The sequence below is a fragment of the Sorex araneus genome, chromosome 6, assembly GCF_027595985.1.
Source record: "Sorex araneus isolate mSorAra2 chromosome 6, mSorAra2.pri, whole genome shotgun sequence".
Taxonomy (NCBI): Eukaryota; Metazoa; Chordata; class Mammalia; order Eulipotyphla; family Soricidae; genus Sorex; species Sorex araneus.
Genome location: NC_073307.1, coordinates 151523018 through 151549927, shown reverse-complemented (window position 1 = coordinate 151549927; position 26910 = coordinate 151523018). Strand labels below are relative to the sequence as shown.

The 26910-nt window shown below is 37.8% G+C and overlaps 2 protein-coding genes across 2 annotated transcripts; one reads left to right on the top strand and one right to left on the bottom strand.

Annotated features, from left to right (window-relative positions):
• The first annotated feature begins 6188 nt into the window (after positions 1 to 6188).
• On the top strand, positions 6189 to 7133 carry LOC101541577 (olfactory receptor 4S2). Its single transcript, XM_004621601.2, has one exon. It carries the CDS (start codon positions 6189 to 6191, stop codon positions 7131 to 7133), a length of 945 nt encoding a protein of 314 aa, XP_004621658.2.
• A 5194-nt stretch (positions 7134 to 12327) lies between these two features.
• Positions 12328 to 13254, bottom strand: LOC101544755 (olfactory receptor 4P4-like). The gene has a single exon (XM_004621612.2). The coding sequence runs from the start codon at positions 13252 to 13254 to the stop codon at positions 12328 to 12330; it is 927 nt and encodes a 308-aa protein (XP_004621669.2).
• Positions 13255 to 26910: the final 13656 nt, after the last annotated feature.

Sequence of the window (26910 nt, the reverse complement as noted above, 5' to 3'; positions counted from 1 at the left end):
CCACTATTGATCTCTTGAGTATAGTGATAAGTAATCCCAGAATACTGCCAGGTGTGACTCACCTCCCATGCCTCCCAGAAGGAATTATACCTCTGATCTCCTCTCAATCATAGAATAAATTATATCCATTCAAATACAATGCTGCTCACTTTTGAACTACAATTCCATAAGATTAGAAAATAGAAAAGCTAAAGAATGCACTTTAGTTATGGATAAATTGTTATGCAACCCAGGTTCATGTAGTTTCTTGCCTTATAGGCAGCCATACTCTAGCAATGTCCTGCACTTCCTCAAGATATTTGAGTCATGAAAACTGTTATCCATCTTTAGGGGATTCTTAGATCTGAGTGAACATGTCCTTCATTCTGATCCTTGTGGGCATGTCTAGAATTCCAATGGTATTGAAGAGCGTAATGTGGTAGATATTGTATGTCATGAGTTAGTCATAAAGATACATAGTATACCTTTATAATTTGCACTCTGACTTCCATAGTTGTAGGAAATATTTGGTAACTTGGTCAGAAATTACAATAAAGGGCTCACTGTGGGTAAACTTGAGTCAGTAAGAAAGATTAATTATGGGTGTATGTTACTTATTCCATTTATCTATGCTTTTAAAAAATAAAAAAGAAACCTTTCTTTTAATTTTGTTCTCTTCTTATTTCTTCCACTACTACAGAAGGTTTGGAAATGAGGATTTTACAAGGTCCATCCAAGAAACCAGCAGTGTAGGCTATTTTCACTGCCAAGTAGTGAACCACGGAACAATAGTTTCTTTAAGAGTAAAGCAAGTCACTAAGCACAGTGCACAAGTTATAAGTCACCACAGTACAGTGTGTGAGAAAGAAAAGGACTGAAATGAATGTAGGAAAGTGAAAGAAACACAAGAATAAGAAAGAAAGAAGCAGTAGGATGAGAAAGAGGATAGTAGTATGTGTCATCAAGAGTCAACCATAATGATTTACACTGACAAAGTAAAGCAATAAAGTTCTATAAAGTGGTATAAACTGGAAGTCAACCCTTGCCTTTAGAATCTCCAATAATCAGCAGATTAAATTATAAATAAAAATAGTTACCCTTAATCTTTACTATTGAATCATTATTTTCTAATGAAAAGAACTATGAAAAGAATAAAACAAAAGAATAAGATACCCTCAAACAGTGGTAAGCTATTATGCTACAATAAATACTAATATATAACATATATTGAATTACTTTTAATGTAATCAAGAAGATACATGATCATAAAATATTTTTTTTCTGTTTGTCAAAATGCACTGGAGTCATATTATGATCTGGAAAATGCTAGTTTTGATTAGGTGCTAAATTTAGTAACAAAGACACATTCTGAAGTTCTTTTTGTTTTTAATAAGTTGAAGAGAAATCTCGAATTGACGCTCATTACTAGTTCTTATTGTGACTATGATTATGGAGGGATATTTGGGAAAAGGCTTTCCCCAAGGTCATTAACATTTTGCATCATTCCTTTTTAAAAAAAGACCTTATAAGTAGTAGAGAAAACTACATCTATTGCCAGAAATACTGTAAAATGGCTCACTTCAGTAGACGAGAGACAAGACCATAAAAAAAAGCTTGATTGCTACCAACCTTTCGATTTTGGAGGTCAAAGATTTGGGGAGTTACCAATTTTTCTCTAAGAAACTTTCAAGGCACAACATTTACTTTGCAGTGGAGAATTACATCCAATTATATCAAAGAACATAAGAAATACTCAAACAAATCTCAAGCTCTGGACACGACTGGTGAGAATTTTTTTTTCCTCTAAAGCTAATAACAAGTGTTATAAATGCCTATAATATAATTGCAAGTTACCCTCCTCAAAAGTTATTGTAAAGGTAAATTATTTTAAACTGCTAAAAAAGCAAAATTCAGCTATACATAGCTATAAGACAGGCTAACATGATTTTTTTAAAAACATATCAAAAATAAAACAAATTGAAGAGTCATTATGCATTAAATGCTCAGGAAATATAGGAGGAAATTTCCTGATAAATATTGATAGAAAGGATCAAATAGTTTCTTTTATTCTTTTGTTTATGTAAAACACCCCGAGGTGCAAAGGAACCCTGAATTCCTACTCAGCCTGCTGTATACACCCATTCACTCCACTGTGTGAGGTTATTACTCTGCCCCAAGAATAGTTTTCTTAAGGCTTTATTATCCGGACAGTAGAGACCTAATTTGCATATTTCTGCTAGATGGAAACCAAACAACATAATTCACATAAGTGAAAAATTGCTATAATATACTTACTTAAACTGACAGGAAATCATTGGGGAATAATACTATTTAATTTTTTAAATTTTAGTTTAGGCACTGTGGTTTACAATATTATTAATAGTAGGGTTTCTTGAATAAATCACTTGAGCACTCTACACTCTCTACCAAAGTGTCTTCTTCCTTCCACCATCATTCTGCCTCCATCCACCTTTATCCTATCTCCCCACACACTTTTATGGCCGTAGTAAACTTCCTGCTGAGACTGGTGCTGTTTCTGTTGCATTTGGGCATTTGTTATTCCCTAAGTATGTTACTTTATATGACACATGTGAAAGGGATCATTCTGTATGTGCCTCTTATTCTGAATATCATCACTCAATAAATGAAAAAAAATATATCAAAGTTTTTTTTTTAATTAGTGAATCATGTAAGTATCTGACCATGAGGTACAGTCATATACTTACAAACTTTTGTGCTTGCATTTCAGTCATACACTGATTAAGTACCCATCCCTTCACCAGTGGGCATTCTTCACCACCAGTGATCCCAGTATCTCTCCCACCACCCCCACCCCTCCCCCCAACCTGCCCCACCCTGCCTCTGTGACAGGGCATCCCTTTTGCTCTCTCTCTCCTTTTGGGTCCTGTGGCTGCAATAGAGGCATTGAGTGGCCATCATTCCGTCTATAGTCTACTTTCCGCACACATCTTTCATCCCAAGCAGGCCTTCTGAGTACACTTTACTTGGTGGTCCCTTCTCTATCTGAGCTGTCTTTTCCCCCAGTATGTGAGGCCAACTTCCAAGCCATGGAGTAAACCTCCTGGTTCTTATCTCTACTATTCTTGGATGCTAGTCTCCCATTTTGATACTTTATATTCCACAGATGAGTGCAATCTTTTCAACGGTAATTTTTTATGTCCAATAAACTTGTGAAAGCAAGAAAATTTGTCAGAATCAGAACTTAAATTATTGATATTATTTTGACTACTGTTAGAATTATTATTATTGTATTCTCTCTCCAACCTGACAAGCTACCAAGAGTCTATTGCCCACTTGGGAGAACCTGGCAAGCTCCCTATGGCATATTTGTATCCAAAATACAGTAACAGATATATACATACCTCTCAGAGAGCCCGGCAAGCTACTGAGAGTATCCCGCCTGAATGGCAGAGCCAAGCAAGCTTCCTGTGGCATATTCAATATGCCAAAAACAGTAACAATAGGTCTTATTCCCCAGACCCTAAAAAAGCCTCCAATCGTTGGGAAAGACGAATAAGGAGAGGCTGCTAAAATCTCAGGGCTGAGTGTAATAGAGACATTACTGGTGCCTGCTTGAGTAAATCAAAGGGATGACAGTGATACAGTGATATAGTATTCTCTCTACGAAAGCCAAACCACCAATGATGATTCAACGAACTCTATTAGACAGAACTTAGAAAATACGGTTCTATATGTTCTCAAAGACTGGAAGTGTCAGGTATAATGTTGTTGCAGGGTATGTTGAGGCTACAGAGTTTAAGAGTTAAGGAAAGGACTTTTGTAGATCTTTAGGGGTGTTGCCTCAGAGTAACAAAGTTCTTATTATTATATAATATGCAGTGTAATACTTCCATAGCCTGAAGTAAATCATTTGTATGCATAAATTAGGTTGAGTAATAAATATAAGGCTCTTTTGAGCCAAAGCAATAGTAGTACAACAGGTAAGGAACTTGCTTTGCATGTAGCTGAAGCAGTTTCAATCTCTGGCATTCTACATGGACCCCCAAATATTCTAGAAGGGATTCCTGAGTGTAGAACCAGGAATAATCCTAGAGCAGTGCCGGGTGTGTCCTCACAAAAAAACCATTAAAACAAAACAAAGAAAAAATAAGCTAAATATAAGATCTTTTGATCAGTTACTCTGTACACTTTCCACACTCATACATTCAAATTCTAATTGCTCCACAATAAATGGTGAAATTTTCACTACCAACAGTTTATCCATTTTATTCAATATTTTTCTGCTCTCAAACGCATGTGAAGGAATTTTCAGTGATAATCTCTTTCAAAAGCACAAACTATTATGGACCTTGATAGGGCCTGGGAAATAGCTCAGGGGTCAAAGGTAGCACCTTAGTATCAGGACCTCTCACTGATGCTAATCATCTCCAGGAGTGACCTCTGGCTCCGTGGGTACTGGCAAGGAGCACCCCAAAATATAAGATATACAAAAGGAGTTGGAAACCTGAAATACTAAAAAGGATCTGTTATAGAAATGGTAGACTGAAGAATGAATATCAGGATTTTGTTTTTTTCTTCTTTCGATAACAAATGCACTGTCGCATTGTCGTACCACTGTTCATCAATTTGCTCGAGCAGGCACCAGCAACATCTCCATTGTCAGACTTGATACTGTTTTTGGCATATGAAATACACCATGGGTAGCTTGCCAGGCTCTCCTGTGCAGGCGAGCTTGCCAGGCTCTCCAAGAGGAACAGAAGAATCGAACCCAGGTTGGCCACGTGCGAGGTAAACGCCCTACCCACTGTGCTATTGCTCCAGCCCTGGATAACAAATAAGTCTTTGAAATGTTAAGAAAAATCACTTCCTGTTAGTACCTCAAACACTGAGTTTATTTATTTATTTTTGATCTGGGGTCACACCCAGTGGTGTTGAAGGATTACTCCCAGGTACACATTCAGGTGTTAGGGGAAACACATGGGATGCTGGGAATTGAATTGTTTGCTCATGTGCAAGGCAAGTGCCCTACCTACTGTACTATCTTTCTGGACCCTCAAACACTGAGTTTAAAGGTGGAGAAACTATCTGAGACATCACTTCTTTCTCATCAAATAGGTTTTTGCCTTTAGCAGTTTCTTTTCTTTCTTTCTTTTTTTTTTTGTAGTTTACCTACTCTTATTCATGTGTGCTTCTCAATTTTTGATAGCTCTTCTTTGTGTACTTGACCAGAATCTGTGGCAGAAATAATTGTTTTATGATAGATACCTGTGGAAGTGAGTGTCTTGTGTCATAAAAGAACAATAGAAAATCCACAAAGTTAAATGATTTCTCTAAAATTACCACACTATTTTCTTTGAAGGTTTGTATCATTTTAGTCCTAGTTGTTCTAACCTTCTTTTGACTATTAGAAGTTGGTATCAAATAGGGAGACATAATGCATGTACACAAAGTTAGTATTTAGCAGGAAGAAAAACCTGCACAGGTACTGAACAAAACTACTTTGAACAGTCAGAATAATAGAGGAGAAAGGTGCTCATATATTGCAATTTCTATGTCAAAGATGACAAAAATATAGTAAGGTATGCCATTCTTACTAAATTATCCTTACCAGACTCTCCTTTTTTTCCTTTTCTGTTTTTGAGACACACTCCATGGTGTCCCAGGCTTACTCTTGGCTTTGTGCTCAGGAATCATTCTTGGCTGTGGGTGATCGTATTTGGTGCCAGGATTCGAATTGAAGTTCTGGGATATACAAGGCACCTTACCTTACTGTACTATCTTATTATCTTACTGCACATCTTACCTGTACTATCTTTCCAGTCCAAATTTTACTACATTTCAAACACAAAATTTGTTCCAAAATCTTGTTGAAGGCATCACAGAGAATAAGACTACAATTTTAGAAACAAACAAATGGAAAATATCAATATCAGATGATGGGGGTGGAATTCTTCATGAGGTCTGTGACTTAGTGGATTTTCTTTATCTCCTAGAATGTTGTTTGCTCACCTGAATGGAATGAACATATCATCATATGGAGATCAGATCATCTTGATATTTAAGTGAATTTCATTTTATTCAAATATAAATATTATATAAAAACAAAGCCTTCCATTTTTGTCTCAACAGTAACAACTGTCCTTTTCTTTGGATTTAGAAGTAATGATTGTTGGTTTCTGTTATGTTTTCTTGCAGATAATTTGTCTCTTATAAAGTTAACCTGCTAGATGACTTCCATGGAAAGAACAAACAATGTGACTCTTTTCATATTCTGGGGTCTTTCTCACAACAGAGAGGTAGAAGAAGTATGCTTCCTAGTCTTTTCTTTGTTCTACACAGTCATTCTTCTAGGGAACCTTCTTATCATGCTGACAGTTTGTGTGGGCAACCTTTACAAGTCTCCTATGTATTTCTTCCTCAACTATTTGTCATTTGTGGACATTTGTTACTCTTCTGTCACAGCTCCTAAAATGATTGCTGACCTGTTATCCAAGAGAAAAACTATCTCCTATGTGGGGTGCATGTTGCAACTCTTTGGGGTCCATTTCTTTGGTTGCACAGAGATCTTCATCCTCACTGTAATGGCCTATGATCGTTATGTGGCGATCTGTAAGCCCCTGCACTATATGACCATCATGGACCGGGAGAGATGCAATAAAATGCTGCTGGGAACCTGGGTAGGAGGTTTTATACACTCCATTATCCAAGTGGCTCTGGTGGTCCAGTTACCTTTTTGTGGACCCAATGAGATTGATCACTATTTTTGTGATGTCCACCCCGTGCTAAAACTTGCATGTACTGACACATATGTCGTTGGTGTTGTTGTCACAGCCAACAGTGGCACCATTGCTCTGGGGAGCTTTGTGATCTTGCTCATCTCCTATACTGTCATCCTGGTCTCTCTAAGAAAGCAGTCAGCAGAAGGCAGGCGCAAAGCCCTCTCCACCTGTGGGTCCCACATCGCCGTGGTTATCATCTTTTTTGGTCCCTGCACTTTCATGTACATGCGCCCTGATGTCACATTTTCAGAGGATAAGATGGTGGCTGTGTTTTACACCATTGTCACACCCATGCTAAATCCTCTCATTTATACACTGAGGAATGCGGAAGTAAAGAATGCAATGAAGAAACTTTGGAACAGGAAGGTTTTTTGGGATGCTAATGGTAAGTAATTGAAATGAAATTTAAACCGAATAATATTACATTTACTCCTCTGTGCTAATGACTATAATACCAATCTTCTGGGTTTTTTGTTTGTTTGGTTGGTTGGTTTTGGAGTGAAAATATGTATCAGAAAATAACCCATTCAACATAAATAAAATATTTGCTATTACTATGTTTGTGCTTGTGTGTTCACAAAAGAGGGCAGTGGGACTCTATCTCTCCCACTGCCCACATTCGGTAGTCTCATGTCGCTTCCCCCACCCCGGGAAGGCTGATAGAGATGGGCAGGTGAAGGAAGGAATGAGTGCCAGGCTGGTCCGTATCAATTGCAGTTTATTCCAATCTCCGTTCCCCTTCTGCTTCTGCCTCTTCGCCCTGCTTCTCTCTCTTCCAAGCCCCTCTCGCTCTCACTTCTTTGGCCTTGTGCTCTGCTTCTGTGTATTCTCCCTGCTTCTGTGTGTTCTTCTCTACTTCTCCAATAGTCTTAGTTTATATAGCAATCACATAGGGTGGTAACACAAAGATGGGTCAGAATATTAACACATCAACAAAGAGAGGTGAGACCACTCCTCAAGGACAAAATCACATCTAAGAAGATTACTAGGAAATCTGCTCAAAGGTGGGATCCAAACAAGGGTGTGTCGCTTCTTTCCTCAACTAGTAATCCACTTAAATAGTTGTAGTAAATCTACTTCTATTATTTTTAGCAATGTCATCCTGTATGAGCATAGTAAGAGATATAAACTTAAGGTTTGGTTCTTCCTAAGGGCATCTTACTATACATTCCAGACCACAGTCTTCAGGCCAGGTTAGTATTACTGATCCCAGCAGGGCCCTAGTCTCGTCGTTACTTTTGGATCATGAAAACATTTGTCTATGACCATGCTCTCAACTTATAGTTGAGTATTGTGGTGCTTTGACCTGGCCCATTTTGATGCCAGGGTAGCTCCCAGCTTGTCCTGGGTCCATTCCGTCCCTCATCAGGACCCTGCTTTTGGGGTGCTTGGAAGTAAGGGCAACTGAGTTGAGAAAGCAGATTCCCAGGAGTAAATAGTATTTGGAGTCAATCAACTCCCAAGTTACAAAGCACAATATTAACTGTCTTCCTATGTCCATACAGAAAGGACATTGCTTGAAGTTAAACTATGCAAAAGACACTAACTTACAATACAAGTTTAGAGTCCTTAGATGAATCTGATTTTACAAGCTAACAGAATCTCATTAGGGAGAAGATGATTAACAGTTTGGGAAGGAGGGTACAGAGAAGAGTATACAAATAAACAAAGGAATAGGAATGATTCGGGAAACACTATGATGGGTGTGACCAGGTAAACCTAAGTTCTCTGCAGCAAGGCTGAAAGGACAAATCCTATGTTATCCCACAGTGTTAACATTTCATAGTAATGAAATTTTTCTGGAATATATAAGCTTCATAAGTCTGAATAAACTTAGAAATAAAGCATGACCAATATTGTGAATGTATGTTTGTTGGACTAAGAAAAGGAGAAACACAACCATAGATGGAATTTTAATCTTGGGAGGGTCATCTTCCTGAATGAGAATTTCTCCTAGAAGAAGCTTTCCCTGAGGGAAGGACTTTACCTCTGTTGAATGTATGACCACACCTATGTGTAATTGTTACTCCAACCCTTCATGATTTGGGATTTAACTAAGGCTGTAAGAGTGGGCTGGGGAGGAAGAAGCAGGAAGGAGAGTGTAAAGGAGCAAGATCCAAGAGGAGAGGGATCAGGAAAGGGGGATCCGAGGAGGAAGAGAATGGAGATGAGAATGGAATAAATTGCCACTGACACCAACCAGACTGGCCTTCGTTTCCTCCTTTATTCACCCATCACCTTCGGTTGCCCCTGGATGGGGGAAGCAGCGCAAGACCACCTAACGCAGGGGTGAGAGAGAGAGAGCTGCTGAGGCCCTTCGTAAATTGTTTTTTGACACAAAAAACAAAGCAAAAATTATCTGATGTTAATATACTCACAGAATCAATAATAGTAAAGATCAGAGGGAAGCATGATTCTTCAATTAGAAGTTGTAATTAGGAAAACCTTGGCCTAGAATCACCCAAGTTTATGTTTCTTATATCCAAAAAAAGAAAAAAACATGTGCTTCCATTCATTAATGTTCCCTGGCTCTCCATTTGCTCAAACTAATGTTTCTCCAATTAAATTTATCATTTGAAATCACAACTTGGGAAATTTTTAGCAGACAACAGCTCAGTTTGTATTTCAGAATCTAGCAACCAGGGTTTAATAGTGTACAGCAAAATAGGTATTTTCAACACAGATTAGTAATTTTTAGACAGTGTCTCCAGGGTCATAGATTTGGATATACTGTTGTCGATGATATTTGACGTTTTATGAATGAAAGGTATAGAAGAGACATATATATACATATATATATATACATATATATACACACATCTTTCTGTTACTCAATACAAAGGGACATAAACTAAAAGTTAATTTTTAAAGCTATAGAAATAAATAGCATTCATTTGATTGCTCTTCTCCACATCAATCTTTCCTTAATATATTTGCACTAATATTTTTACCAGGAGAGTATAAGAGTAAAGGCATGAAATTCATAAAAATGTAAAAGCTGATGAACTCATTACTCTTTAAATTTAAAGAATAGAACATACAAAATAGTATTCATGCTTCAACTGGTAGTTTATGAATGGCCTATCTATAGAAGTTCTGCAAAGTCAAATTCATTAAGAGGTGTTCATAGTAACTTCTCTTAGTTCCCTAAAAAGAGGTAAACAACAATAATGAAAACTCAAACTCCCCCAGTTTCCATAGATATTAGTTTGGGACATTCAAGCTTTTTTTTTGTCAATTCTTTTTATTTTTATTTTATTTTTTTGAACATACTTGATATTTTTAATTTTTTTTTAACTTTTTATTAAATCACCATGTGGAAAGTTACAAAGTTCTCAGGGACATTCAAGTTTTTATTCCATATACATATGGCTACAATTCTGCCTGTCCCCTTTATAGTTTGATAATGGTGCTGTTACAAGATGAAAATGTGATATTGTCACTGTCACTGTCATCCCGATTTGTTCGAGCGGGCACCAGTAATGTCTCTCATTGTGAGGCTTATTGTTACTGTTTTTGGCATATCCAATACACCACAGGTAGCTTGCCAAGCTCTGCCATGTGGGCACGATACTCTCAGTAGCTTGCCAGGCTCACCGAGGGGGGCAGAGGAATTGAACACGGGTCAGCCGCGTGAAAGGAGAACATCCTACCGCTATGCTATCGCTCCAGCCCTGTGATATTGTAAACTTCCTAAATTTACATCAATTAAATACTTAAAAATAATTCTTAGAATTAAATGTGTCCACTCAAATATAGACATTTCATTCACCTTCCCCATCTTGAATAGACCAACCAGAAATTAACCAGTAGATCAATTTCAAAATTAAATCCTGACTTATATTTCCTCTCCTTTTTTTCTTATAATAAAGCACTTGTTACCTGTTATGTTCTAAGGTCCCATTTCTTTCACACACCTCTTTTACTTTGAATAGAGAAACTAAATCGAAATTTGTAGTCAGTTACCTCAAATTTCTGAAATCATATTCCAAAACCTTAAAACATGGATCTATGGGAATTCAAGGACAATAATTCTACAAGTATGAAAAATCAAACTTGTATTAAGGACTACTGTGAATAGGATAATAACTAAATTGTTTCACTCATATGTGAAAACATGATGGATTTCCTCTTCAGATTTATATTCCTTGGGTGTATCTTATGGTAGTGGATGACTCTTGATCTCAGAGATCCCTTCAATACACAAATATCAGAGTAATTTTGGCATTGCTTTATTTTACTGTAATGTAAACTCAAAAAAGTAAAAGGGCTTATGAATTGAGTTCTATGAATCAAGAGAACATCTCAACCTATGAAATATGATTAAGTCCGTGCTTTATTTTTCATTTGAATAGTCCTTCTTATTCTAATATGTGTTTACTGTATTTTGATGGACTGCTTAAGGTAAGATAAAAAGTTTGAATATTATATAAAAACCTCAACATATTTTTATTCACTAAATTGTGAGGATTAACAAAATGTTTGCCAGCAATAGACATTTCTTTAGCTTTGTGTTACTCAGAACTTGGAGTTTTTCAAAAAATGGCAGATTTTTCCATGCTGCACAATAACAATGAACATTTGCTTATATATTCCTAAAATACCAATAAATGTTTTTAAAACATGTTTAATATTTAGTTAAAGTATTTAATTCTCTAGAATTTTGTGTATATTTTTTCAGTCTTATTCATTATATCTGGGTACAGAATTAATAGTGTGTAGATTTCATATTTGAACTCTACATGTTCATATGATGAATAAGGATGTACAAGATCAAACTGATTTTTTTATGGAATTAATAAGAGTGTCCACTGAGTTGCCTTACTGTAGAAAAACTCACTTATAGTTCATGTATTACAGAACATAAATGTGTAAGGTTTTGGTGCTCTACATGAAAATAGTAGCTATTAGCAGTTTACTCTAAAACTTTAGTGTCTTCTATCAACCGTTTGTAGTGCATGACACACCAGAACTGTTGCCATCAGTCAAGTACAAAGGCAGTCAAGTACAAAGGTTGATTATAGTCATTTCAAAATTTATAACTAGAATAATTACATTGCATTTTTCTAGAGACATGATTTGCTCATTGAAATTGTTCAATTATACAACTTGAAGTGTTTGGGGCATTGCTATGTTTCATTGCAATTTAAACTCAAAGAACAAGAAAAGAAAATGGAAGTGCTTGGTTCCTCTAACTATTAGAGTTTGCTCAGTGAGGATACCTGTATCTAAGAGCACATCATCTGTCAAACTACAGTGTTTACAATTTGCCATGATGAAAAGGCTATCAGACCCACTGTAACTGTATATGGAAAACAGAATGTTTACGGTGTTAGGCGAATTCTAGAATGTCGGAGCCCAGAGGAGCCAGAGATGGTCTGATCCACTCTAAACAAACTCATAAAAGTACAGGAACCCGAACAGGGTTGAGGAGGAATAGAAAAGGAGAATAAATAAGAGTGAGGAGACTTGTCACTTCAAGGTGTGGGCTATGTGACATAGTAGGTCCTTACCCCCCACTACCTCCAGTGTTTGTTGACATGTTGACATGAGCAGTAGTTCTGCGAAGAGCTGAGACACCAACCCTTCATTTCCCTTCCAGCTGTTTGTCTCGGCACCACACTCTCCTCATGGCATTTTTCATGTCTGTGTTTCTCAGTGTGTAGATGAGGGGGTTGAACATGGGAGCGATCATGGTGTAAAAGAGGGCAAAGACCTTGTCATTGCTGATAGAATCCGCCATGGGGACATAGGTGAAGATGAGGGGCAAAAAAAACATGAAGACCACAGTGATGTGCGATCCGCAGGTGGAGAGGGCTTTGCGGCAGCTCTGGGAGGAGTGTGACCTCAAGCTGGACAGGATGATGATGTAAGAAATGACTAAGGAGACAAAGGTCAGGATGGACAACACTCCTGTGGTGGTGATGAACACAATCACCAGCACGCTGGTATCCGTGCAGGCCAGCTTCAACAAGGGAAATATGTCGCAGAAATAGTGGTCTATCTGATTGGGACCGCAGAAGGGAAGTTCAATAATAATCAGGACTTGCATAATTGAGTGGACAAATGCTCCAATGATGGAAACCATTAAAAGGACATAGCACATGTGTCTGCTCATGAGGTACATGTAATGGAGTGGCTTGCAGATGGCCGCATAACGGTCATAGGCCATGGCCACCAAGATAAAGATTTCAGAGGCACCGAAGAAATGGGCATAAAACATCTGGGCCATGCAGCTGTTGTAGGAGATGGTCTTCTTCTGGGCCAGTAGGTCTGTGATCAGTTTGGGAGCTACCGTGGAGGTGAAGCAGACGTCCATGAAGGACAAGTAACTGAGGAAAAAGTACATGGGCTGTTCACTGAGGCGACTTCCTCTGATGGTGAGGAGGATGAGCAGGTTTCCAGAGAGAATTGCAAAGTAGCAAAGCGAGAACAGCACAAAGCAGGTGACCTCCACATCCTGGTCACTAAAAAGTCCCAGGAGGATAAATTCAGTGACATTTGCATGTTCCATTGTTTCTGTGTGTTTGATCATTGAGATGGGGCTATTAATATTCTGAATCACTCAGCTTTCCAAAGCATTGATCTATTTAAAGTCATTCACTTACTCAATACCTATGTCTTTATTGTTTATGAAAATTAAAATAATAATTGGTGCTAAATATGCGGCAAGAATTCAATGTACTGGGCACATAAATGAAGTATCCTAACTTAAGCTTGTATGTAGTTGCAGTAATTATAGCACGACTATTGCAATTGTGATAAACACCACTGATGAACACTTACCATGAACAAAGGTTAGATGATAGATATTTTTGAAATGCAATGTACTTTTTTGGCCATTTTAAATACCATTTTCAAGCTACTGTGTTTATGGCTTGTGTGTACATGGCAGCATTAAGCTTTCTTCAAGAGCATTAAATTACAATACTCAATCCTTCTCAGCAAATCTGTGCTAAGTTCTCAAAATTGTCTAGTGTCATTAGATTTCAGTCAGCATATAGCTGTAAATATTGAATCTATGAGTCACAATTTCACCAAGTGTCTTTCATCCTTTCCACTAACCTTAAATTTCAGAAAGTGTTGTTCCGTTGCATGATCCCTTTCGTTAACAACTTCTTAGAATTTACCTTATTTTAGGGTTCACTGACTACTCTGGACTTCTCTGCATATTTTGGTTTTGGTCACAGTCTTTTGCATTTCTTTCAGAACAGTACCCTTGGAGAGACCAATTGTCTTCAGAAAATCTTATTATCCAATCTGCTTTACCATATATCTCTTTAAATAGAAACACTTCCAGACTTTTCCAGGCTCATTGTACATTCAGAGGGCCAATGTTGGTATCTAAGTTTAAAAAAATAAGTATTTTTGGGGTGCAAAATACTATACCACAGACACATGTGCTGCCTCTCCGTTGCTGAATGCCCATGATCCCTGAGGTCATCTAATTGCCTTTGGCACCAGCAGCTTCCTGAAGAAATGCCTCCAGACTGTGAACTAAGCCACAGCTCCATGCCTCCCAAAGAGAGGAAAGGTTTTTCTCTCTTGGCTTTTCCTTTCCAGGGGTCCCAGCGTGGCAACATCCATCTTATAAGGCCCACTAAAGAGAGGTACAAGCTTGCAATGATGCAATTTTTGGCAGAAGTTTCCCTGGAATTAGTTACTATATAAAATACATAAATCCAAAACCGCATATCTCTTCATTGTCAGCAAGGTAAAACAAATTATCAAATGCTGCCTTTTCAGCAGGTTTAATTTTTGGGGTAAAATTCCAAATAATAATAGTGAGTTTTTTGTTGAAATACTGAATGTAATCAAAGTCAAGAGAAAGTAAAGTGAAAATTATCAGCTACACGGGTGGGGAGGGGGATGGGGGGAGGCATACTGGGGTTCTTGGTGGTGGAACATGGGCACCAGTGAAGGGATGGTTGTTTGAGCATTGTATCACTGAGACCTAAGCCTGAAATCTTTGTACTTTACACATGGTGATTCAATAAAAAAATAAAAAAGAATACTATACCACATCTTGTAATTTCCACTATATGATGTATAACAATATTAGTAAGCACAAAAAGCACATTTTCATAAAAAAATATGTTATGTGTACATGAAAGTTGTCAGCCTATTGGAAAGGTTTTTACTGAAATTTATCACTGATCTGTACTCTATGTAAGCCTAAGATTATTTTACAAATATACCCACTTTTCATGCAAAAAATATGCTTACTAATATTTTAGTGAGTTCTTGAATTTATAATGTTCAAAATTTCTATACCCAGAGTAACAAGCAGTGATTTCTGTCTTGAAAGATTCTGAAAGTATCACTCTTACAAGCAAAATTCCAATTTCGTTGAAGGTGTGATGTGATATTTTTAATTTTAAAACTTAAAGGTTATTTTAGCTGTGAGTTTTTCATCCTTGAAATATAATTCCCATTTTGAAAATAAAATTCAAAGAAATATAAAAGACCAAAACAATTAAAAACATACAGCATATTTATATTTAGAAAAGATTAATATAAAAACCATAAATTCTTACCAAACTTATCCTCACATTGGATAATGAAAGAAGACTTTTAATAAAATTTGAAGAGGTTTTTCTAAGCTTAATGTTCAGCATATTCAAGCTAAGTTTTAAATAAGAATTGGAAAGAATAAGCATACATTCTCAATTTGAAATTTGTTATAAATATATGTCAATGAAAGGAATGAGTAAAAACCAATTACTGAAAAGGAAAATTAATGGAAATACAATATATAGGAATGTATTCTTTTGAAGTTGATAGGAAAGTTGAACATCAAATTACCTAACTGTTGGTGGACTACATCGATCTTTGGTAAAAACAAAAAAAAAAATAAATACATAATAAAGTTATAATTCTTTACTGAAAGATACATATAAAATGAAATTAGAAAAATCATGTTATAACTTTCATCACTGTATCACCGTATAACTTTCATATAAAAATAAATAAAACTACAGAAAACCATGTAATTTCTGTTGTACTCTGTTTTATTTTGCTTTGTTTTGTTTGGGGGCCATATGCAGCAGTGCTCAGTGCTCACTTCTGACTCTGTGCTCATGGATTACTCCTGGCAGTGTTCAGGGGACCAAGTGGGTACCAAGGATTGAATCCAGATCAGCCACTTGCAAGGCAAACACCCTGTCCATGGTACTATCTCTCAGTCACTCTCTGGGTTTCATTTTCACAACAGCATTAAAAACTTTAGTGTACTTTTGTTATGCTGTTGGATTTAATTTACTTCAAGATGATCTGATCACTTCAATAACCAATTCAGCTGAGGATTCGTTTATAGATTTCTCTCTTTCAGGGCTTCTTGGTTTTGCTGATTAGCATTGATGCTTATTAAATTTTAGTAGAAATAAATAATAAACCCGTAACAGATGTTGGGAAAAACTTTGAGAGTGAAATTATAGTGAAAGGCCAACAGACTGTGATATGCATGGATTTAATAGCATGGCACAATCTCTCAACTTTCTGATGGTTAAAAATAACCATCTCTGCCTCAACAAGTTCATTTGGAAAATATACTTTGGACAGAACCATAAAAGGAATATTGACAGGGCTGGAGCGATAGCACAGTGGATAGGGCGTTTGCCTTGCACGCAGCCAACCCGGGTTCCATTCCCAGCATCCCATATGGTCTCCTGAGCACCACCGGGATGATTTCTGAGTGCAGAGCCAGGAGTAGCCCCTGAGCATCGCTGGGTGTGACCCAAAAAGCAAAAAAAAAAAAAAAAAAAAGGAATATCAAGGGCTGTAAGTGTTACCTAGCCTTAAGAAAAGCTAACAAAATTATGGGGGACAATATTCCAGGATTATAAACCAGGAGCAAAAACATTAAAACTATTGTAAACCATGCATCTCAATAATAATGCAATATTAAAAAGAAAAATAATTTGAAAAGATGCCACACATACTTACCTTGCTCCCCACACCCAACACACACACACACACACACACACAAACACACACACACACCTGAATCCTACATCTTAGATCATTTTGGTTTCCTGAGTCCCACAGGAAAAATTTTTTAGGAAACAAAGCAAACTAGTTTTCAGTTCCTCAAACTGCAAGGCTTTCTATTTACTCTTAATATAGTGACAAAGGCTTGTTTTCATGAATTCTTACATTTGCTTAGAATTATTACTGCTATAATAATGTTATTGGGGGGAGAGGTATTCATGACAGTACTCTGAGATTACCCTGAGGTGTATGTGTGTGTTACTATTCCTGGAAGTATGTATTCTATGCAATTCTCAGGACTGAATTTAGCCCTCTTGCATGCCAACCATATGGTACAGTCTATTGTTCTTTCTCCAGATCCAAATAATTAACTTTAAATCAAGTCATATAATAATCATAAAGCATTTGATACATCAAAATTATCAATTACTGTTTATATACTCGTACTATTTTTATTGTGTTTTTCACTTGCTAAATCTCAATAATTTTTTTCTTCAAAACTTTTATAGCTTTTTCATGTTATTTCCCTCTGATGATGAGTAGAATACTCCTCAATTTTTTCTTAGCTCCCATCCAGAAATCTAATAGCATCTCCATTACCTATTTTTCACTGAAACAGAATTAAAGCTGTTGGAAAACTGTAAACTATCAAAATGCTAAATTGTAAAATGAATTAGAATACTATGAAGTATATAAAATAAATATATCAGATGCCCATTTATTTGTGGATAAATACCCTTGAGGACAATTCTCACAGAAAATAAGATAAATAGAAATAATTCTGTGCATCTGCAGAAAGATCATTTTATATAGAGTTTACTCAAGAACACAAAAGTTAAAAAGGAATAATGATTTAAAGAAAAGGAAAGAACTCACATATTTAGCACCAATTCATTGCAACCAATATATGAGGGAATCCTCTTGTTTTCTTGAATTCATGACAATAATAAAGATTATATTTTGAATAAAAATAATTATTTGATCTACTCAAGAAAAACTGAAAAAAAGTCCAGTGGTTTCTGTCTCTCATGTTATATTTTTAGGCTTATATTACAAACTAACTTGACATGAACTTAACTCGGAAATGAAAATGATATCCCAGAACTTCAAGAAAGATTTTCAATACACCTCAAGTCTTTTCTGTATCCTTCCCTTTCATGTTATAATAAGTAGAAGAGTAGAGTTGCTTAAAAGCATGGGGCTAGGAGAACCTGCAGACTGTTTAAATGAGCTGAGAAAAGTATTTAAAGGTGCTGGAAGAACTTGGATGCAAGCCTAATGATAATCCCTAAGGTAATTCTTGGGCAAAACTAAAGTAAGATGATTTCAATTCAAAACTGCTTTGACTTTTCAGGTATGCTTTTAAATGTGTGTTTGTATTCTTTTTAATTGTTTTAAATAAATAAGTCCTTAGCATAGGTTTTATGATTTATGACCTTGATGCCTTCTATGCAAGAAAAAATTCTAATATGTTCATTGTTTATATTGAATTTCTTCCTCTGCTTCCATTACCATGTTGAAGTTTTATTCTTATCAGTTATTCAGCTTTGTCTTAGAATACTTAAGGTAAAATTAAATGTTCTGATTTATACAAAGTTTTTGCTTTCTCTTGATAGTGTCTTTCCTACTTATTGGAACAAAGGGGAATAAACAGAGAAAGATTGCCTAGCATATAATTTTCTCAATATCCTAACCCTTGTTTTACCAAAGCACCTGCTTTAAGCTCAATGAGAAATGATTATACAACCCCCTTGGTCAAAAGAACAGAAAACCCAAATATACGCCCTCCCATTCCTCCCCCGCACTTGAGTGGCCAATGATCTTCACTTTATTCTCTCTTTACTTTGGATACATTCAATATTTCAACAGAGAACTGACAGTTATTATTTGGAATTTTCCCCCAACAATCAAACCTGCAAAAAAGAAACCATTAGAGAGTTTGTATTCCACTGCTGATAATGAATATTATAGGATCTTGCGCGGTCTTAATAACGGCCTCAATTCTTTTCTTGATGCCTCGAGGCTTTGGATTTCTGTTGTTTTAACTCAGTTTACAGTCTGGATGCATTTTTATAAGTCTTGGGTGCCATAATGTGTTAGTAGAACTTCCATACAGTAGCCTTTAAGGAGCAAAGGGGCCGTGTCGTGTTGGCTGCTCTGGATCTCATCTGGGCCAAGGGCATGCCGGTAACACCCCCATCCCATGATCTCTTGCGTGTGTGCACGTCACTACAAGGTCGCTCGTACCTCTGGGTAGTGAGTCCTAGAAACTGGAGGACGCCACGTGGGTGCTGCTGCTGTCATTGCTGCCATCTTCCTCGTAGAAAGAAAGCGTTGAAAGAGAAAATTTTTCCCCCTCCCCGGGTGGCAGGGGGTCTTAGCTCAGTTCACAGTCTGGATGCATTTCTATAAGTCTCTGGGTGCCAAAATGGGTTAGTAGAGCTCCCAGATCATAGTCTTTAAGGAGCAGAGGGTGCACATGTATTTCAAATGTCAGGTGTTCTCTGGTCTCCATAGACTGGTAAGTGGTGAAATCAGTTTACTCTTATCTTGTGTTAAATATTTTTTTAATTTTTTCTTCACTGTCACTGTCACTGTCATCCTGTTGCTCATCGATTTGTTCGAGCAGGCACCAGTAATGTGTCTCATTGTGAGACTTATTGTTACTGTTTTTGGCACATCCAATACACACAGGTAGCTTGCCAGCTCTGCCGTGCGGGCTTTATACTCTCAGTAGCTTGCCGGGCTCTCCGAGAGGGGCGGAGGAATCAAACAAGGGTTGGCCGCATGAAAGGTGAAAGCCCAACCGCTGTGCTATTGCTCCAGCTGATAACATACTTCAAATATTATCCACCTTGAAACGTTATCTTCAAGATATTTTATTTAGAATTCTCTAAAATAAGTCAGGTTTAAATTGTTTCTAACAACTGTAAAGTTGCATAGACTTTTGTAATTTTATACATAGGATGAAACAAAATATATTTGCTCTAGTATTCATATATTTATAAGATATGATTTGGAGTTATTTTTTGCAAGTCTTTCTGGTAGTATACTGTTAAGAAAACAGTATGTTAATAATGATGTAGGTCTATAAAAATGCCCTGTTAGAATGAGTATCAATTTTAGACTTCTGTTCTACATTGACACTTGCAAAATCTACTCCCACAATTAAGAGCTATTCTTGTACATATTATTGAAGTTTCATAAATCCCTTTGGTATATAATGTCTTTTCTTTAATGTGTTTTTTCTATTAGGAATCACCGTGAGGGCACAGTCACAGATTTACATATTTTCGTGCTCGTGTTTCAGTAATACAATGCTCACGTACCCATCCCTCCACCATTGCCCATTCTCCACCACCGATGATCCCAGTATGCCTCTCAGACTCCCACTTCGTCAGGCTTCCGAAGTCCTGCAGCCCCCCTGACCCGCTCCCTCGACCATGCCACAAAGATATTGGGAGCGTGTCCTGTATCTCAGTGGGTGTGGTCTCAAAGGGGCGTAGCCTCCTCTCGAGCGGCCGCAGTTATTATTTTTTACCTTAGCATAATAGGTATTGTCTATTTCTTTGAAAATCACTTTAACCATCTCAATCACTTATACAAAATAGCTCATTAACTTAGTGTAACTTTATAAAATCTATCAGTGAATAAGGGAAGCATAACAAAACCTTCCTAAAGAGAGCAGAGCTTTAAGCTTTCATTAGAGACCCCACATCAATCACGAATAGCGACTGAGTATAAGGAAGATCTCTAGAATAGGAACAAGGCTGCCATCAGCAACAACACAAACAGACCTCCTCCTTTCTCAAAAAAGAGGGATACATAATTACAAAGTTCCAACTCTACACTTCTGTAACAATATGAAGAAGCAACGAAAATCCCCTCCACGAAAGAGTGAGGGAGAAGAAAAGATTCCAGAAACACCAACAGGGGCTACTCACATCTACGACCTCTCACATAAACAATTCAGAGAGGAAATCTGGAGGAGAGTCGACGTACTCCAAGCAACCACGGAACAGACATCCAATAAATTAAGGGAGGATATGAATGAAGCACTGGAATGGTCTACAAAAAAAATGCAGGAAGAAATGAGAGCAGAAATTTCAAAGCTACGAATGGAAGTCACACAAATAAAGGAATTGGTAGATGAATTAAAAATCACACTAGATGCCCTCAACAGTAGAATGACTACAGCCAAAGACAGAATCAGCAAGCTCGAAGATGAGCTGCACAAAGCTTGCAGGCAACAACAAATAATGGCAAAAGACCTCAAAATGGCCCTCAAGCAAATCAGAGTCCTAGGGGATGACCTCAAGAGGAACAATATAAGAATCATTGGAGTACCAGAAGCACAGGGAAGTAACCCCAATGAAAAAAATACAGTCAAAGACATCATTGCTAAGAAATTCCAAGAGGTGGAGGAGGCAGGTATACAGATCCAAGGAGTCTGAAGAGTACCAGCAAAAAGAGACCCCCCAAAAAAAAGACTCCAAGGCATATCATAGTCAGAATGATGGATGCTATGGATAGAGACAAAATTCTGCAGGCAGCAAGGTCAAAGAAGGAAATCACATACAAAGGAGCACCTCTCAGATTTACAACAGACCTGTCAGAGGAAACCCTCTGAGCCCGAAGACAATGGTGGGACATAGTGAAAAAACTCAACGAAATGAATGCCTCACCAAGAATACTTTATCTGGCTAAACTCTCACTCAAACTAGAAGGAACCATACACTATTTCTTGGATAAACAACAGCTCAGGAACTTCATAGAATCAAAACCAAACTTGAAAGAAGGTCTAAAGTGGCTACTGTAAGACAAGGAGGAGCCCCATAAGAACAACAAACCCCAGAGAAAGATGACAAAAAAGCCAGCACAATAATTTCTTTCAATGTCAACGGCCTAAACGCACCTATCAAGAGATACAGAATGGCAAAATGGATCCGGAAATTAAACCCAACATTCTGCTGCCTGCAAGAAACACACCTGAACAAACAGAATAAACATAGACTAAAAGTCAAAGGATGGAAAACAATCCTGCAAGCAAACAACTCTCTTAAAAAAGCTGGAGTGGCCATCCTGGTATACGACAACAAAGATTTCAAGTTGAAAAAGACTAAAAGGGACAGTGAAGGTCATTTTATATTTATCAAGGGATATGTAAAACAGGAGAATATCACACTCTTAAACATATATGTTCCTAATGAACGACCGGCTAAATATTTAAAACAACTCCTCACAGACTTCAAAGAGGACATCACTAACAGCACAATAGTAGTGGGAGACTTCAATACCGCCTTATCACCTCTGGATAGATTGACAAGAACAAAACTCAGCAAGGAAAAACTCACTCTGAAAGAAGAAATTGTAGAGAAAGACCTAATAGACCTATGCAGGGCTTTACACCCCCTCCAAAAAAATAATACATATTTTTTTCCAGTGCACATGGAACATTTTCTAAAATAGACCATGTACTGGGCCCCAGAACGTACCTCAATACAATCAGAAAAATACAAATTGTATCAACCATCTTTAAAGACCACGATGCGCTGAAGATAGAAGCTAACCACTCACTGACACAGAGAACCAAATCAAACACCTGGAAATTAAACAACTCTACGTTGAACAATGAGTGGGTCAGGAAGGAAATCAAGGAAGAAATCAAATGATACTTAGAAACAGATGAGAATGCAGACATGAGCTGCCAAAACCTATGGGACGTGGCTAAAGCCGTGTTAAGGGGAAAATGTATAGCTCTCCAAGCATTCCTCAGGAAGGAAGAAAAGGCCCACATAGATAGCTTGACTTCATGGCTCAAGACCTTAAAAAAGGACCAGAAAATGAAACCCAAACAGGACCAAAGGAAAGAAATAATAAAAATTAGAGCAGAAATTAATTACATCAAAACCAAAAAAAAATCCGAAAGATCAATGAAACAAAGAGCTGGTTCTTCGAGTAAATAAATAAGAACGATAAACCGCTAGCAAGACTCACAAAGAAAGAGAGAGAGAGAACCCTAACAAATGGAATCAGAAATGAAAAGGGGGGCATCATAACAGAAACCAGTGAGATTCAAAAGATCATTAGAGACTACTTTGAAGGTCTATACGCCACAAAACAAGAGAACCTAAAAGAAATGGATGAATTCCTTGATTCCTACAATCTCCCAAGACTGAACAAAGAAGACTTGGAATACCTGAATAGACCCATTAATGTTAAGGAAATTAAAACTGTAATAAAAAATCTTCCCCAAAACAAAAGCCAAGGCCCAGATGTTTTCACTGGTGAATTCTTCCAAACATTTAAAGAAGACCTGTTGCCAGTTCTCCTCAAGCTTTCCCAGGAAATTGAAGAAATAGGAACTCTCCCAAACAGTTTCTATGAAGCATACATCTCCCTAATACCAAAAGCAAACAAAGATACCACTAAGAAAGAAAATTATAGACCAATATCCCTGATGAACACCGATGTGAAGATCCTCAACAAAATATTAGCAAATAGGATCCAACAACTCATCAAAAAGATCATACATCATGACCAAGTGGGATTCTTCCCGGGGATGCAAGGATGGTTTTACATTTGGAAATCAATCAACATAATCCATCATATCAACAAAAGTAAAGATAAAGGTGCACCCCCAGTTCCCACGCGGCCACCGGGACATCGGACCCTTGCCGCCGCCACTTCCCACGTCCCACCGCCCCAGCTTTCCCGTCCGTCTGGATCCCTCCAACCCGGCCGTTTCCCAGGTGACCCACATCCCAGGAGCCCCTGCAAGGAAGAAACAGGGGCGTGGCCTGCATCTTAGGGGCGTGGCCTGAAAGGGGCGTGGCCTCCTGCCAGAGCGGCAGCCACTAACACGGCCGCAGTTATTATTTCCTACCTTAGCACATTAGGTATAGTCTTTTTGCTTTGAAAATCGCTTTAACATATCTCAATCACTTATGCGAACTAGCCTATCAGCTCTAAGTTTAGAAAAATTATCAGTGAATAAGAGAAGCTTAGCAAAGCCTTTGTAAAGAGAACTCAGCCTAAAATCTTCATTAAAGCCCCCACATCAAACAGAAAGAAAAGGCTGAGTGTAAGGAAGAACTCTAGGATAGGAATAAAGCTGCCATCAGCAATAGCACAGAGCCCCTCCTTCTCTCAGCAAGAGGTAGTAGGAATAAACACCTACAAAGTTCCAATCCTATGCTTCCATAACAATATGAAGAAGCAGCAAAAATCCCCTCCAGGAAGAGAGGGAGAAGAAAAGATACTAGAAACCACAAAAGAGGCTCCCAACATCTACGACCTCTCAGATAAACAATTCAGAGAGGAAATCTGGAGGAGAGTTGACCTACTCCAAGCAGCCATGGAACAGACGTCCAATAAATTAAGGGAGGAGATGAATGAATCACTGGAACGATCTACCAAAGAAATGCAGAAAGAAATGAGAGCAGAAATTTCAAACCTACGAACGGAAGTCACACAAATAAAGGAAACGGTAGATGAATTAAAAATCACAGTAGATGCCCTCAACAGTAGAATGACTACAGCCGAAGACAGAATCAGTGATCTGGAAGATGAGCTGCAGAAAGCTTACAGACAACAACAAATAATGGCGAAAGACCTCAAAATGGCTATAGAGCGAATCAGAGCCCTGGGGGATGACTGCAAGAGGAACAACATAAGAATAATTGGAGTACCAGAACCACAGGGAAGTAACCCCAATGAAAAAAACATAGTCAAAGACATCATTACTAAGAAATTCCCAGAGCTGGAGAAGGCAGGCGTCCAGATACAAGAAGTCCGAAGAGTGCCAGCAAAAAGAGACCCAAATAAAAAGACTCCAGGCATATCATAGTCAGAATGGCGGATACTGTAGATAGAGACACAATTCTACAAGCAGCTAGGTCAAAGAGGGAAATCACATACAAAGGAGTACCCCTCAGATTTACAGCAGACCTGTCAGAGGAAACTCTCCGAGCCCGAAGACAATGGTGGGACATAGTGAAAAAACTCAACGAAATGAATGCCTCACCAAGAATACTTTATCCTGCTAAACTCTCACTCAAACTCAAAGGAACCATACACTATTTCTCAGATAAACAACAGCTCAGGAACTTCATAGACTCAAAACCAAACTTGAAAGAAGGTCTAAAGGGGCTACTGTAAGCTAAGGAGGAACCCCATAAGAACAACTAACCCCACAGAAAGATGACACAAAACCCCATCACAATAATCTCAATGTCAATGGCCTAAATGCACCTATCAAGAGACACAGAGTGGCATAATGGATCCAGAAATTAAACCCAACATTCTGCTGTTTACAAGAAACACCTGAACAAACAGAGTAAACACAGACTCAAAGTCAAAGGATGGAAAACAATCATGCAAGCAAACAACTCCCTTAAAAAAGCTGGAGTGGCCATCCTAGTATCCGACAATATAGATTTCAGGTTGAAAAAGATTAGAAGGGACAGCGAAGGCCACTTTCTATTCATCAAGGGATATGTACAACAGGACGAAATCACACTCTTAAACATATACGCACCCAATGAACGACCGGCTAAATACTTAAAACAACTCCTTACAGACCTCAAAGAGGACATCACTAACAGCACAATAGTAGTTGGAGACTTCAATATCCCCCTATCACCTCTGGATAGATCAACAAGAACAAAACTCAGCAAGGAAACACTGACTCTGAAAGAAGAAATGGAAGAGAGAGGCCTAATAGACCTATACAGGGCTTTATACCCCCAAAAGAAAGAATACACATTCTTTTCCAGTGCACACGGAACATTTTCCAAAATAGACCATGTACTGGGCCCCAGAACATACCTCAATAGAATCAGAAAAATAGAAATTGTATCAACCATCTTTTCAGACCACGAAGCGCTGAAGATAGAAGCCAACCACACACCGACACGGAGAACCAAATCAAACATCTGGAAACTAAACAACTCAATGCTGAACAATGAGTGGGTCAGAAAGGAAATCAAAGAAGAAATCAAGAAAAAGTTAGAAACAAATGAAAATGAGGACACGAGTTATCAAAACCTATGGGACGCAGCTAAAGCCGTGTTAAGAGGAAAATTTATAGCTCTCCAAGCATTCCTCAGGAGGGAAGAAAGGGCCCACATAGAGAATTTGACTTCACAGCTGAAGACCTTAGAAAAGGACCAGAAAAAGGAACCCAAACCAGACCGAAGGAAAGAAATAATAAAAATTAAAGCCGAAATTAATGACATCGAAACCAAAAAGACAATCCGAAAGATCAATGAAACAAAGAGCTGGTTCTTCGAGAAAATAAATAAGATTGATAAACCGCTAGCAAGACTAACAAAGAAAGAGAGAGAGAGAACCCTAATAAATCGAATCAGAAATGAAAAGGGGGACATCATAACAGAAACCAGTGAGATTCAAAAGATCATTAGAGACTACTTTGAAGGACTATACGCCACAAAACAAGAGAACCTAAAAGAAATGGATTAATTCCTTGACTCCTACAATCTCCCAAGTCTGAACAAAGAAGACTTGGAATACTTGAAAAGACCCATTAATATTAAGGAAATTGAAACTGTAATAAAAAATCTCCCCAAAAGCAAAAGCCCAGGCCCAGATGGATTCACTGGTGAATTCTTTCAAACATTCCAAGAAGACCTGTTGCCAATTTTCCTCAAGCTTTTCCAGGAAATTGAAAAAACAGGAACTCTCCCAAACAGTTTCTATGAAGCACACATCACCCTAATACCAAAAGCAAACAAAGACACCACTAGGAAAGAAAATTATAGACCAACATCCCTGATGAACACCGATGTGAAGATCCTCAACAAAATACTAGCAAATAGGATCCAACAACTCATCAAGAAGATCATACACCATGACCAAGTGGGATTCATCCCGGGGATGGAGGGATGTTTTAACATCCGGAAATCAATCAACATAATTCATCATATCAACAAAAGTAAAGATAAAAACCATATGATCATATCAATAGATGCAGAGAAAGCATTCGACAAGATTCAACATCCGTTTATGATGAAAACTCTCACCAAAATGGGTTTTGGAGGAACTTTCCTCAAGATAGTCGAAGCCATCTACCACAAGCCTACGGCAAGCATTATCATCAATGGAGAAAAACTAAGGGCCTTTCCTCTTAGATCAGGCACAAGACAAGGATGCCCACTCT